This window comes from Aphelocoma coerulescens, chromosome 2 (assembly GCF_041296385.1).
Source record: "Aphelocoma coerulescens isolate FSJ_1873_10779 chromosome 2, UR_Acoe_1.0, whole genome shotgun sequence".
In the NCBI taxonomy this organism is placed as follows: Eukaryota; Metazoa; Chordata; class Aves; order Passeriformes; family Corvidae; genus Aphelocoma; species Aphelocoma coerulescens.
In genome coordinates, this window is record NC_091015.1 from 64570105 (window position 1) to 64584075 (window position 13971).

General features: G+C 41.1%; 1 protein-coding gene across 13 annotated transcripts in view; it reads left to right on the forward strand.

Annotated features, from left to right (window-relative positions):
- The first annotated feature begins 1403 nt into the window (after positions 1-1403).
- Positions 1404-13971, forward strand: part of GOLGA4 (golgin A4) — an 80104-nt gene continuing 67536 nt past the window's right edge. For 3 of the 13 annotated variants that reach the window (XR_011149082.1, XM_069007849.1, XM_069007850.1), the window contains exons 1-2: positions 1404-2780; positions 6371-6466. Coding sequence is in view for 11 of the 13 variants with exons in the window: in XM_069007849.1 (XP_068863950.1) it covers positions 2694-2780; positions 6371-6466 (183 nt within the window). In the remaining 2 variants the exon portion in view is untranslated. Of the gene's footprint in view, positions 2781-2930; positions 5653-6370; positions 6467-13971 lie in introns of those variants that run through there. The other 10 variants (XM_069007842.1, XM_069007846.1, XM_069007847.1 and 7 more) reach the window with 6 other exon arrangements.

Consider the following 13971-nt stretch of genomic DNA (forward strand, 5'->3'; position numbering starts at 1 on the left):
TGCAGAGAGCCGAGAGCAGCCAGGCAGAATTAGTTATCTGTGTTTTTGAACACAGCGCCGAAGGAATTCCACCGGCTCTCCCCCCTCTCCTGGAGCTAGCTTTAAAGGCACAGAACTCATGTCTGGCACAGGGCAGACGATAGGGAGAACAGTATCATACAGTCACCCCAGGACAGATACCAATTCAAAACTAAAGAAATTCACATTGATTTTTTAAATACCACCAATCTATATGTGATTAAATGATATATACAAATATTATTTCATCTATTTCTAAACCCCAGGTTAGGCACCTCCTGTGAAGAACAGGAGGTGATTAAGTACCTTGAAATTTACACAACAAAAGACCTTGCTGTAGTAAAAAAGTCCCCTAGAAAACATCCAATTATCATATGATTACCAGATTAGTATTATTGCAACCCATTAAAAGAGTTTCAATTAATAAATCCCCTTACCATTTTCTGTAGAACTAAGACTTTAGTGTAGGAAAAAATGACTTATTTTATTATAGTTTCTAATCTCAAATTTATTCTCTTCCACATAGCCTTTAGTCCTACGAAAACATCTGTACTATGAGAAACACTCAGAACATACCATCTCAAGGTTTAAATTTCCCAAGGAAATAATACAGAGCTCTCTTTTGTGTTGTATACATTTTATGAATGAATTTTAAAAAGCTGTGCTTTTCTATTTGATAGCTGTAGGAGCTAGAGTCCTTTCAATTATGCATCTGTCCATCAAATTCACATACTACATTTAGTGACTTAGGTTTAAATCAGAAGAGTAATCTGAACAGAAAAAGAGAATATGAGCTAGCATTTGTAATAGAGAACATAGGTGTGAGAAGATCATGGATTTATTAGGTTATTGAAGGTTGTTAAAGGGTTTCCCAAAACATTCATCAGGCAATGCTCCTCTCACTTGATAACCTCTGAATTTTACAGCCATGCTGCTGCATGTCATATTTAGAGGAAACAGAATCTACCTCACAAGTAGAAAATGTTTAATTTTTATGGATGCAATAAACTGAGTGGCCCATTTTATGTCTTTTCCTCATGGACTGCTATTCAGATGGTTTTGCCCTTTAAGCCCTAGAGACTTTTTCCTGTACTTCTGTTTCAACCTACAGAAAAGATACCCTACAAATCTTCAAGATACTTACCTGGCTGTTACAGCTTGTAGGTTCAGATTAACTTTTTTGAAGGTGTTTGCAGTCAGTAGTTGTTCTCACCAAAAATCAGTAGAGTGTGCAAGTCACTACTGTCATCTGAAGCATGCATAGTAGTCTTAACAGGAAGACACAAAATAGAGTCATTACCAGTCACAGTTTATTTACAACTAAACAGATTGCTGAAAAATATTTTTGTTTAAACATGTTGCAAAAAACCTAGAAAAACCAGCTGTTTATTTTTGCTGTATATGCATCTTGACTTTTTTTTTAGTCACTGTAACAGCAAATGGGAAAATAATTTCCTATCCATTTTCTCCCCTCGAATTACTTACAGATTTCAGGAGTGTATTTCAGTGACAACATTTCTGGGTGTTTGTGATTACTGCATACAGCCTCCTTAGTAGGAAGCGTTACAGACGACCACATGGTTCATCGTTTCTTGCAAACAGCACCATATATTTTTTAGCCTTCATACAATGTCACTGTTAACAAGTTTCAAAACAGTCCCATTGTTGGAGAATGAATGCTGGCTACTGCTGTCAGCATTGAGCATCTACACTGGCAGCACTGAACACGCACAAATGTCATCCAACGAGGGATCTAAAGCCAGAGGTTTTAACCTGAAGCAGCCAAGAATATTTCCGTCCTAGTTTCATGGAGACAGTAGCAACAACAATAGTAGCAAACGCTGCCTTTCCACCTTTAATGGTATTTCAGTCGTAACAGTGTATCTCAGGTTTACAAACAGAAGGTTTCAGGGTGGACTAGACGAAAACTTCTCGACTTTCTTATCAGCGGATAGGTTTCCAGGCAGTTTCAAAAAGCAACTTTTGGGCATTTTTTAGTCGGAAGCTTTCACAAGCCCAAGAACCAAGCATCTTTTTGTTTTCTTGCTGCCCGATTCTTCGGCTTGTGAAAGCTTGTCCTCGACACTGTCGCTGACCGACTCAGGAGGACTCTCACGCTCAGGGTCAGCATTCTGGTAAATCAAGCGTCGCGGTGGCGGGGTTTAAGGTACGGAATCACACGGCTACGGCGGCGGAAAGGTGCAGCGAGGCGGTAGCTTTTATCGCTCTGTTTTTCCTCCCTCCCGACAGAAGCGGTCACTCCTCCACCCGCTCCATTCCCCAGGACGGCACAGCCTCCCGCACCCGCCGGGAGAGGTGGAGCAAGTGAAGCCAGGCATCGCCGCTCCGCCCCGCCCCGCCGCGGTCCTGGCTCCCAGGGCCGCTCGGGCTGCACCCCCTCCTGCGTTGTGGGAGGAGTAGCGCCGGGCATTGCGTTTGGAAGTTTGTGCCTCGCCGCACACCGTGCTGGCCGAAGCGCTCGGCGCCACGCTGGCTGCGCAGGCGCAGCGGTCGCGGCTGCCCGTGCCCCGCGGGGGGGCGTCCGAGGGCCGAGCGGCGGTGGCTTCGCGGGCCGGGGCGAGGGGAGATCGGTTCCGCCGCTCCCTGGGCGCCCCTCCCCGCCTGGCCGGTCGGCCCGGAAGCCGTACCCTCATCCCCTTCTCCATCCCGCCACCATGTTCAAGAAACTGAAGCAGAAGATCAGCGAGGAGCAGGTGCCGCCGCGCGGAGTGGGGGGACGTGCGGGCTCCCTCCTACCGCAGGTACGGCGGGGGGGAGGGGCCGCTGGGAGACGTATTCGCCGGACCGTTGTGGGTGCTTGTGACGGCCTTACACCCGGCGGGGCGGGGCCGTGCCTCGCCCGGGGAGGCCTTGCTTGTCCCGCGGGCCGATCGGACCGGCCCCGCTGCCTCAGCCGCGGGAGGGTCGCGCCGCTCAGGCCTGGCCGACCGAAGGCTCCGGGGTCGGTCGGCTGTCGGGAGTCGCGCCCCGGGTCGCTGTCAGCGTGGTTTCGCTAGAACTTCGACATCTATATTTGTTGTTACCCATCCGTCTCCTGCCAGAGACCGTGCTTCGTTTTGGCCGCGTTACAAAGGCTGACTTGCGGAGGAATGTAAAAACCATCTCTTGCTTGAACATCAAACAGAATGAAACAGAAATGGTTTTTTTCCTTAGCATTTAGCGTAATGATACTTTCAGGTGCACTGAATAACAATCCAGCATTGAGGTCCCTAGTTATCCTTTTCTCTTATGTTAATATTTGTTCTTTCAGTTTTGTACGTCCCTTCTGTTTCCATGTTTTAGAGGGCTGGTTTGCTTACGTCAGCCTTATTCTTGCGTCTTTTAAAACTGTAGATTAATTGAGCGTATAGTATAAATCAGAACAAGGCATTTATTTATTTGTTCTAGTCATAACATTTTTCTCTTGCATGTACTTTCACTACATTATTATAAATGTTGGATTCTAGAAACGGCTGTTTTTAAGTCATAATGATACACACTAGATATAACATGTGTGCAGAGTATCTGTCTAAGTGACAGTGGTCAGAAAAATGTCATGATTTCACGCGTGTGTCCAAGCAGAATAAATTCTCTCTTAGCAAATTTTAGGTAGAAAGACTTCAACAAGTTAACTTCCTATTGGCAAAGTGTTCTGATAATGTCTGCCTGTGTCTCACTGCTAGGTTAAGTATCCTTTGTGTCTTGGAATCTAAAAGTATAAAACTGAAATAAACTCTGAATTCTGTGAATGTTAAGCTACAGGCAGGTAATTTAGTTAATTTGACAAATAAGTGATTAGTTGCTTGGGCTTGATCTGAATGTAATCTGAGCCACTGGGAGATTTGGCACTGCATAGTCTCAGTATTAGACCATGGTTTCAAAACTGCTGACATTCAGTTATGTTGTATTCTTTGAATCACTCATTTGTGAAACAGAAGTAAGATTCTTAGAAATGGATCTGTTGTGAAGTTTTATGTAGCTTGTTGAGTCTTACTTTAAGGCCTTCCATAGTTATTAATTTTGTGCCTTCTGTAGTTAGTGAAGTATATTTTTGTTAGTTGCAGTTCAGAGTGCTGTCTTAATTGCCATATGCGGTGAACTTTCAGTACAGTGTAAAAAGATTGAGCTGCAGAGTTTACTGTTTTCAATATGCAGCAGCTAAATTATGATACCTTTCACACAGTATTGTAATCCATTTAGTTCAGGGTATTGTAATCCACATAGTTCAGGATACTCAGTGCATGTGTTCAAGAGTTGGTACTTGCTTAAAATCATCCTACTGAATAAATACGGGCCTACACGCATATATGCACCCAACAGTGTAATATACTTCAGTCTTTATCTGGCTCTTGAAAAATTAACATTGACAAATACCCTGAAACCTGATACGAGGGCTTATGATAAATTATATCTAGTGTATAGACCTAGTGTGCTATACTGTGGACAGAGCAGATTATGTAACTCAAGGGTTGACATAAATGGAAAGGCAGAAGCAAAAAATTACAACATATTTTTACTTTCATGTAAAATAAGTTGTCTTGCAATGTTTCTTACCCTTCAGTTGCTCTCATGGGACACTAGGGGGAAATAGTTAAATTTGATCTTAGAAGTAAAATAGGTTTGTCTTCTCATTTCTTGTATCTCATCTGAAAACAGATTCTCTGAAGGAGGAAGAAGTGAAGTTTTGAGGCTTATAAAATATACTGTAGTCTTGCAAAAAGTTAAGTTTGATCTTAGAAATAAAATAGGTTTGTCTTCTCATTTCTTGTATCTCATCTGAAAACAGATTCTCTGAAGGAGGAAGAAGTGAAGTTTTGAGGCTTATAAAATATACTGTAGTCTTGCAAAAAGTGTGGGATATGCTTTTTTCCTTTGCTTTTAGTAATTCAGATCCTTAAAATGCATTACTTCCTGTCAAAACGTTTTCAGATCAAATTTTCCTAACTGTTACAATTTCTTAGTTTGTGAAACTCATGTTTGCATTAATTTTTGCTCTTTTCTTTCCTATATCCTGTTGTAGAGGGGCTTCGCTCACTATGCTCTATACCCTCTCTGCTCTACTCATATCCCCTACATGAATAGAACAGGTTTTTTTACAAACCCTATGAATACTTCGGTATGGTTTTTTTCAGCAATACGTAAAGCTTTCATGGTAAATAGCTGTTTGGTACTTGGTAAGCTGTTTGACTTTTGAGTGGTAGTTTTGGGTTGGGACATTGGTCTATCTCATCAGACCTCTAACTATGACTGATTTTAGAAAAATTTTGATATAGCTACCACTCCTGTTTTCAGCAGTGTTCAGCTGATAGAAATTTCAAGAGGAGGTAGGGTCAAGACGTGCATGTGCTTGCCTTATATATCCCTGGTCAAGTGCCCCTGGGCCCTTCCCCCAGGTGAAACTTCTGATTGTCTGACCACTCTGGGGCTGGACTGGGGCTCCAGGGGTGGAGTGTGGCACATTTCCTCCGGTGTGCCAGATATTGGCAGCCACTGCAGGACTGGGATACAGGTCCAGAGGCATGGGGTATGTGGAACAGGGCATCACCTCATCAAAGCAAGGCCTGACCTTCCTCTTCCCCTGCACACATGCTGGAAATGTTTTGAGCCCACAATTCTTCCAGCCTCTTGAAATAGGTAATGAGAGATCTTGCTAATTACTTTTTTTTTTTGTATAGATACGCTTGTTGATACTTTACTACTCATTCTATTTATACTGAGATTTTATATTTGAAGTTTGAATTATGAGGCTGGCAAGGTGGTTTGTTTGAGTTGGTGTGTTGGAATCTCAGTTTGCATGAAGTTGTAAAATTTCTGTGAACAGATTTTTAGTTCAGATAGGAAAAACAAGTACATATCGACATCTGCAAATATAGTAATTTTTTCTGGCCTTTTTCATTGTTTAGATTCAATTTTATAAATGTTATAAATTTAATGTTTATAAATTTTCTTTGTGTCTTATTTTTGTTTTTAATTTTCTAAATTCGTGATCAGATGCTGTTCCACTTGTAAATGCTTGAATCCCTGTCAAATCACAAAACTTTTAAACTGTAAGCAACTGTAATATGTTTCTAAAATATTAGGAGGCTGGTTTTTCAAATATGGTCTAAGAGGACCATAGTGAGAAATAATCAAAATAACCCATTGCATGTTCTTGTGGCTGATTCATGACACATTCTACTCTGGAGACCTTGTAGTAAGGTAGAACTTGTTATATACGGTTTTTTCTTTAAAAAGATCTAGACTAGGCTTTACTGAGATTATATAGTTAGTAATTGTTGAAATAAATTATGATGCAGAATAATTATTCTGGAATTAATAGTATTACTTGTTGATATACATGATCTCTCTGTAGGTCCCTTCCAAATCCCCTCCATCAACTGGCAACAGAATCAGGCCAACTTCATTTACAGATCAGAATGATGAAGGCACTTTAACACCAGACAAAGAGGTCAGTAGAGAACTGGTTTTCTCTGTTTTTCAGCTTAAAAAAAGTTCTAACATTGTGTCCTTTGGTGCTTTTTTTTTTTTTAATTTCTCAATCTCACTATTTCCTGTGCATTTATAGATGTGAATAGTCTGTTTTTTAGGTTGAATACTAAAGTGTTTAATATTAATAAAACAGATCTTTAACCTGTAGTGATTAACCCCCAGATGAGGAAATGTTTTAAGTCTTCAGGTCTTAAAAATCTTACTCCTGAACTGAACTCAGTGAGGTAGTGGGACAGAAGATACATTCAGAGAGACTAACTTCATTTTTGTCATGCTTTTGGTTGAAAAGCCTAGGTGAATCCAGGTAATCTGAGGTGGATGATCCATCCAAAAGTTTTAAACAGAGCATTTGTGATTGTTGCTAACCATGCCAGTAATAAGTATCAAACTCAAAGTTATTTCCCCCACCCCACTTCCTCTGTCCCCTTCCCCCAAAATAAAAAACAACCCAGCCCCCCTGACCCCCCCCAAAAAACCTAAACAATAAACCAAAATGAGTCTAAATTATCAGTCATAAAATATGATTAAAATAATTATCAGGATGATGGGTAACCTTGACTTGCATAATAAAGCAAACAAAGAAAATAATCTGGACTTACCTCGTTTCATAGTGAGTACTACAGCTCTTTTGAAGTGGTTTGATTTTAAAAAAGGCAACAAATACAAACAAACAAAAAATTTCCCTGACTTAGTGGGCATGGACATAAGCTGGTAGCATATTTTTCAGAGGAAATGTTGTGTCCTAGTCAGAAAATTCAGTTGCTTCGTTTTCCCACAAAAAATCATGTGTTTTCTTGCAGTGGAACAATCCACTTAAATTTTTAACACCATGTTTTCTTTAGGACATAATCAGCTATACCTGAAATTTGTAATAGATTTCATTATGAATGCTATCAGTGATTACAGCTTGGCAGTTTGCTCCCTGCAATAATATAAATTAAAGGGAAACTACTTCATGATTTGGTTTTGTATTTTGGTATTTTCTAATAAGTACTTATTTTCTCTACTGTGAGATATATGTATATGTATGTATGTATGTATGTATGTATGTCTGTAATGAATTTCTTCTCTTCCTGAAGAAAGATTTTCTGTTAACTGGTGCTCCAGAATGTTAGCAAGCAGTGTCACCCAGGATAAATTACCAATATTTTCAGTAAGGATAGTCTTCTATTCTTAATGCAGGGTATAGAAGTAGCATATTGCCACATGAGAACTACTGCTGTGGTCTAGAAGGAGTGAGTTGGTACTGAGAATTGATTCCCCTCTTTTTTTTTTTTTAAATTTATTGTACATTGTGCAGGATGTTAAAGAGCTGATTTGGCCAAGGTTTTCTGACTTTTTAAGCGGCAAAAGCTTAGGAGAATATGAAGTATTGAAGCCATGAGTCATGTTCTTCTGTGCAACTGAATCACTGTTTTTTGTCTGTCATTAACTTGGTGCTGCCTCCACAAATGGAAGAAATCTTCCTTCCTTTTTCACTGAGAAATAAAGGAAAAAAATTCACTGGTAACACTCCTCACCCTTTTATTGTACTAATGCCAGCTGTTTTTCTGCTCAAATACTTACTGGTTGACTGAAAGGCAGAATACTTTTCCTGAGCTTGGGTTGATTTTTGAAGATGGTTGCTTTTATTCCAAATCTGAAAAAGGTATGTGAGCCTGAAGGCTTACCTTCTTTTTCAATTTAATCAATTGATTTAGTAAAAAAATAATAGTTCTTTTCACAGTTTGGATAACATATTTAAAAGATACATATTTTTTTAAATTTTGTTGGATGCTACAGACATTTCACCTGTATGTATCAATGTTTTCTGTAGTGTTCATAATTTCTATTGAGAGCTACATTTACTTAATTAAATATGTGTTGTCCCTAGCAAACTCCATTTTCAGACTGCCGTTCCAGATAAACAAGAGAAGCAAAGGATTCCCCATAGCGCATGCTAGGTTACATTGGAAGAACATGTATCTCTGAATAGACTGGTTAGACTGGAATGACCAGAGAGACAGAAGGAGAAATAAGATTAAGAGTGGAAACAGAAATACTAAAGTATCCTCAGATTTACAGTTATCCTTGGTCTTAGGGGAGCTGCCATAACAGTTTTACTTGTGAAACACATCCTTTAATTAGAAATTCAGGAAGTCGTGAAGTCCTAAGGGGATGAAAACCTCTTACTTTTTTGGTAAGGTCTGGTTTTACAAAATCAAATGGAAAATTTTGCAAAAAATTAAGTTTAAATGATTAAGACAAGAAATTTAATTTCTCCAAAAATTTCTCATAAATGTTGGTGGTATGATTAAAAGCAAATAATCTTTGCAATCTGTTTGTTGGATTAGATTTACATAAAATTCAGTTCAGCAGCAGTATACTGTGCTTAAATAAGATGCAGATATTGCATATTGTCACTGAAAATACATGCCCTGATTATATGGGCACATTATGTCTTTTGAAGGGCATTTTCTTTGCAGTGTTCTCATTTGACCAAGCAGTTGTGTTATGAGCAGGTGTCAATTGACAGTGGCACTACAGTGAACTGTTGGACATTTGATACAGTGAAAATATTTGATTGAAGAGTATTGTATGCTAAAACGTTTTGCAGTACATGAATAATTGCTAACCCTTTTAGTACTGAAAGCTAAGCAAAATTAGTGTTTCATTATTCTTTTGTATGGTTTGTGTCCCCTGTGAGCTGTGTTTTAGTATGTCTTTAAATAGATCAGGTTTTTTTATTTTTACTTCTGTAGTATGAAAGTTGCAACTATTACACATGAAATCTTTGGTTTATTCTCAGAATATTTTTATAATAAAAACAATTTCAGAATTAATTACAGGTGTAAATGGCATCATTAGTCTGATCAAAGATTTATAATAAAACATATATGCAAACATTCTTGCTTTATATTCTACAATGATAAGATTTTTTTAGTATTTCAAAATTCCAAGATGTTATCAATTTAAAATAAACCTACAGCTTGTATGCTTCATTCATGGAATACCAGATCAGTTTCTTTTTCATGCCAGCTTTCCTCTTCAGCTTGTATTTTATTGGATATGTGGATCTCCAGTAGAAGTGTTTCAGAAAACCTCATAATTTTTTCATGTATAGGAAAAAGCAGACCTCTGACTAGTTCTGTATTCTCTTATTGCACGTAGCTTGTAAAATATGACTACACTGTGAGGTAAAACTACTTCCATAGAACTTCTTCAAACAAGTTGTGTATCCAGTGCTTTCTGAGTTGGTATGCTGCTGTTTGAAACAGCCCTAGACTATTCAAATATGCTTACTTAGTGATTCCAGTTTTTTCTGGGGAAGAATAGTGATTGGTTTTCAAACTGTTACCGCATTGACTTTGAACAGAGTTTGAGGTGAAATACATCAGTCGTATTCACTATAGTTCCTGGAAGTTAAAAATGTTCTTTTTATTCTACAATATACTTGTTTACAAGTATACAAGGCCCAACTGCAGAAGTTAACAATGCTAGTGCTAGTTTGCTACCAGCTGACAGCAAACAGCTGATACATTGCTGTGGATGACCTCCCAGTCATGCAGATCCAAGTATCATTGACATCCTCATGAGTGTTATGGAAGTGACAGCACGATATATATAGCTCTTAGACCTTGTCCCAGTTTGAGACAAATTCAGAGGAATGTCTGAAATGAATGTCCTCTGATAGAAGGCAGGTTATAGCCACCCTTCCCCCACCAGGTTTGGAAAGGACTTTCCTTGGAGGAAAGTGAAAAAAAAAGTTATTTATTTAACAACAGAGTTGTTAAATAAAACAGGCACAGAAAAATGGATAATGCTAAATAATAAAACCTCTTGCTGTGGAGAGAAACCTGGTAAAATTTAAAGTCCTTTGTGGGTGTGGATCTCTCCTCTCCGGAGCTGGGGTTCGGTGTTGGAGAATGGTTAGAGGATTAGGGACATGGATTATTGATAAAACCAGATCAATGGAAGAGCTGTGCAGGCAAAGGCCTGCAAGCAAAAGCCTGCACGAGAAAAAGCCTCCATGAGAAAATGCCTGCGTGAGAAACAAGCCTGAGAACAAAAAGGGAGTTTTTAGGAGGTACAGTGCTGTTCTGATAAAGATGTGCTGACCATGAGAAGGGAGGAAGGTCTTTGATCTCTCAGGTCAAAACATAAATAATAGAAGCTTGCCAAATGTAGTCTTTTATCTAACCCAATTATGTAGAAGTAAGAATGCGCTTTTGTACGCTTAAACTAATTAAAGAACTGATAAGCATGTATACTTTCACACTATATAAGTGCCTCTATTGCTAATAAATGAAGCTTGCTTTATCGATCACATTGATTGTCTGCATGTCTTCCCCCTCCGGAAAGTCAGCATTTGGCACCCGAGCAGAGACTGGGACTTTGTTTTGTTGACTAAGGTGGGAGACCGAAGAGGCACCGATAAGCAGCAATCGGAGGGCAAAAGATCAGCAGCTGCAGGCAAGCATCTGATCCATGCCTGGACCGACCTAACAAGAGGGGTCCGCCGTTACAGCTGACAAGGGCAAACCTGAGAAAAGGCTACACAACTCCTGTCAACAGGAACAGTAGTAAGATGCAGATTGCGGTAGGACGCAGATATGGAAACAGAGGTGACCCTTGATTTATTTTTACGCTTTTTAGAAAAGCAGGGAGTTAAAGAAGTAAACCTTTGTAAGGAGCTAGCTGATCCAAGATCGTTCAAAAAGAAAGCTAAAGAAGCAAAAGCTCTCCGATTAATCTGGAGAGCAGTAACTGGCACTCTCGCAGAGATGAAAACAGAGAGGACAGTGGCCGCAGCTGCCATAGAGGCTTTAGAGAGTGGCAGCGCTGGGTGTAGCATCTCTGAGAAAGGAACAGACGGGGGTCTTACGGAGCAGTGGCCGGAGACCAGAGCGGAGTCCAGGGTAGCACAGTTCTTCGGGCTGGCCGCAAGAAAACTGATTAAAGGCAGAGCAGCACCCGTCCACTCACTGCAGGAGTTGCTGGACTCAGCAGGGCAGGATGTTATCCTTCCGACGTCTGAGAGAGAAATGGCTGCGAACGCGGAAGCAGAGCTGCCCGACCCAGGGGGCGGGGCACAGGCGGGCCAAGGAGACACAGGCAGTCCTGGTGCCTGGCTGAAAGCGGCAGAGCAACAGAGCGGTCCTAACTCCCGGCCAAAAGCGGCAGAGCGCAACCCCCCCTGCTGAACAGCAGAATGTCCGGCAGCAGAGCGGCTTCTGCGGTTTCGTCGCCTGCAGAGCCAGAGCCGGCTGGGGCTGCTGGGGGTCAGCCCCGGGAGGGGGAGAAGCACCAAGAAATGATGCAAACATCAAGGTAACACACAAGACCCACTGTATGCACTCCGAGCTGGCATGCTAAATGGAAGCAGAGCTTACAGGGTGACAGTAACACAGCTGACCATGCCCATAGTCGTTTATCAGTTGTCACAGACTTTTGCCCACAAAGCCTTGTTGTCAGTACCTGAAAAGAAGAAGTCTCCCTCATATGCAGTAGCCCGACATGGGCTGTCAGAGCCATATGGTGAGTTCATCAACCGTTTGTCAGCAGCCTTAAAGGATGCAACTGAGCTCTCTGAAGAGCTCCAAGAGCAAATGTTCTGAATACTTGCCTTTGAAAATGCTAATAGGCAAACTAAGACAATACTTGCCACGCTGCCCCAATGAGCAGGTGTAGATGAGATGCTCGTACGTGCTACCCGTGCAGAACAGTCATCTCAAACAGCTGCTTTTACTGCAATGCTGCAGAATGTCCTGCAACACCAGGGACAAGTCATCGCTGCAGCACTGACCAGAGGGGTGCCCAGCAAGTGGTGCCGTGTTATGCTTACAAGACCCCAAAGCGAGAAGGCGCAGTCAGCATCAGCTCCTGAGGAGAGTGATGCCACTACCATAACAGCTGGAACTCTGGGACCTCTGTCCCGAGAAGCCTTGGGAGAGGCTGCAGACGTGGCTGAGTGAAGGAGCTGAGGACTTGCCAGATCCACCACTTTCCGTAGCAGGAGAAGTAGCGAGACCCTGGGCGAATGTAACAGCTGCCCTGGGTGGTTGCTAGTGACTTGTGGTGGGTGTCGGGGAACTCTCTCCAAAGGCAAAACTAAGAAGGAGAGTTGCATAAATTTTTGGATATAGCACCAGAGGCAGAGGTAGAGTGAGAAATTGTTTTTTGACTGTCTTGAGACAAGAGCATTAGTGGACATTTTCAGTCAGCTGTCCACCCATTTAGATCGAGTGAAGGCAGTCAATTTGGCTAGCATCTATGTTTTTACCTGGTGCTTCAGCAGCCGGGGCCCACGCTATTTTGCATAAACTTCCTTGCTGGGAGAGGGATAAGTTAAACATAACTTCGCAGATGCTTGATGAATTAAGCGTAGATGTTACTAGTGTTAGACATACAATATTACAAAATTAAGTAGCCATTGATTTTCTACTATTAGCTCACAGCCACGGCTGTGAAGAGTTCTAAAGTATGTGCTGTATGAATCTTTCTGACCACTCTGTCCTAATTCACAAGCAGGTAAGTGAGTTACATCAATTGACCACACAATTACAGAAAGAAGACAGTCTCAGCTTAGAAGGATGGTTAAAGTCACTAGGTTTAGGACCATGGCTACTTTCACTTGTGTAGCATTTGATTACTGTAGGACTAGTAATATTTTAATCATAGTGTGCTTATTTTGCCTATGCCAATGCTTGCAAAAGATGATATACAAAGTTACTACATCTGTAGCCAATCAAATATTGCCTTTACAAAAAGAAAAAAGGGGAATTGTTGGAGAATGGTTAGAGGATTAGGGACATGGATTATTGATAAAACCAGATCAATGGAAGAGCTGTGCAGGCAAAGGCCTGCAAGCAAAAGCCTGCACGAGAAAAAGCCTCCATGAGAAAATGCCTGCGTGAGAAACAAGCCTGAGAACAAAAAGGGAGTTTTTAGGAGGTACAGTGCTGTTCTGATAAAGATGTGCTGACCATGAGAAGGGAGGAAGGTCTTTGATCTCTCAGGTCAAAACATAAATAATAGAAGCTTGCCAAATGTAGTCTTTTATCTAACCCAATTATGTAGAAGTAAGAATGCGCTTTTGTACGCTTAAACTAATTAAAGAACTGATAAGCATGTATACTTTCACACTATATAAGTGCCTCTGTATTGCTAATAAACGAAGCTTGCTTTATCGATCACATTGATTGTCTGCATGTCTTCCCCCTCCGGAAAGCAAGAGTTCGGCGTGGGCCTCTCTGGGCCATGGTGTAGGGTCTCCTGGATGATGTTCTGGTGTTGCTGAACAGTCCAGAAGAGAAGAAGAAGAAACCAAATTCCCAGGGGAAAAAAAAAAACTTTCTTGCCTCAGCTTGCAGACTAGCTGAAAAGCAAAGGAGTTTAACTCTCTGTCTCTCTCCTGAGAAAAGGAACCGAGAGCTGGGAAAAAGCAGAAAGGTGCTTTCCTCTGCTCTGTAGCAGCCGGGAGTG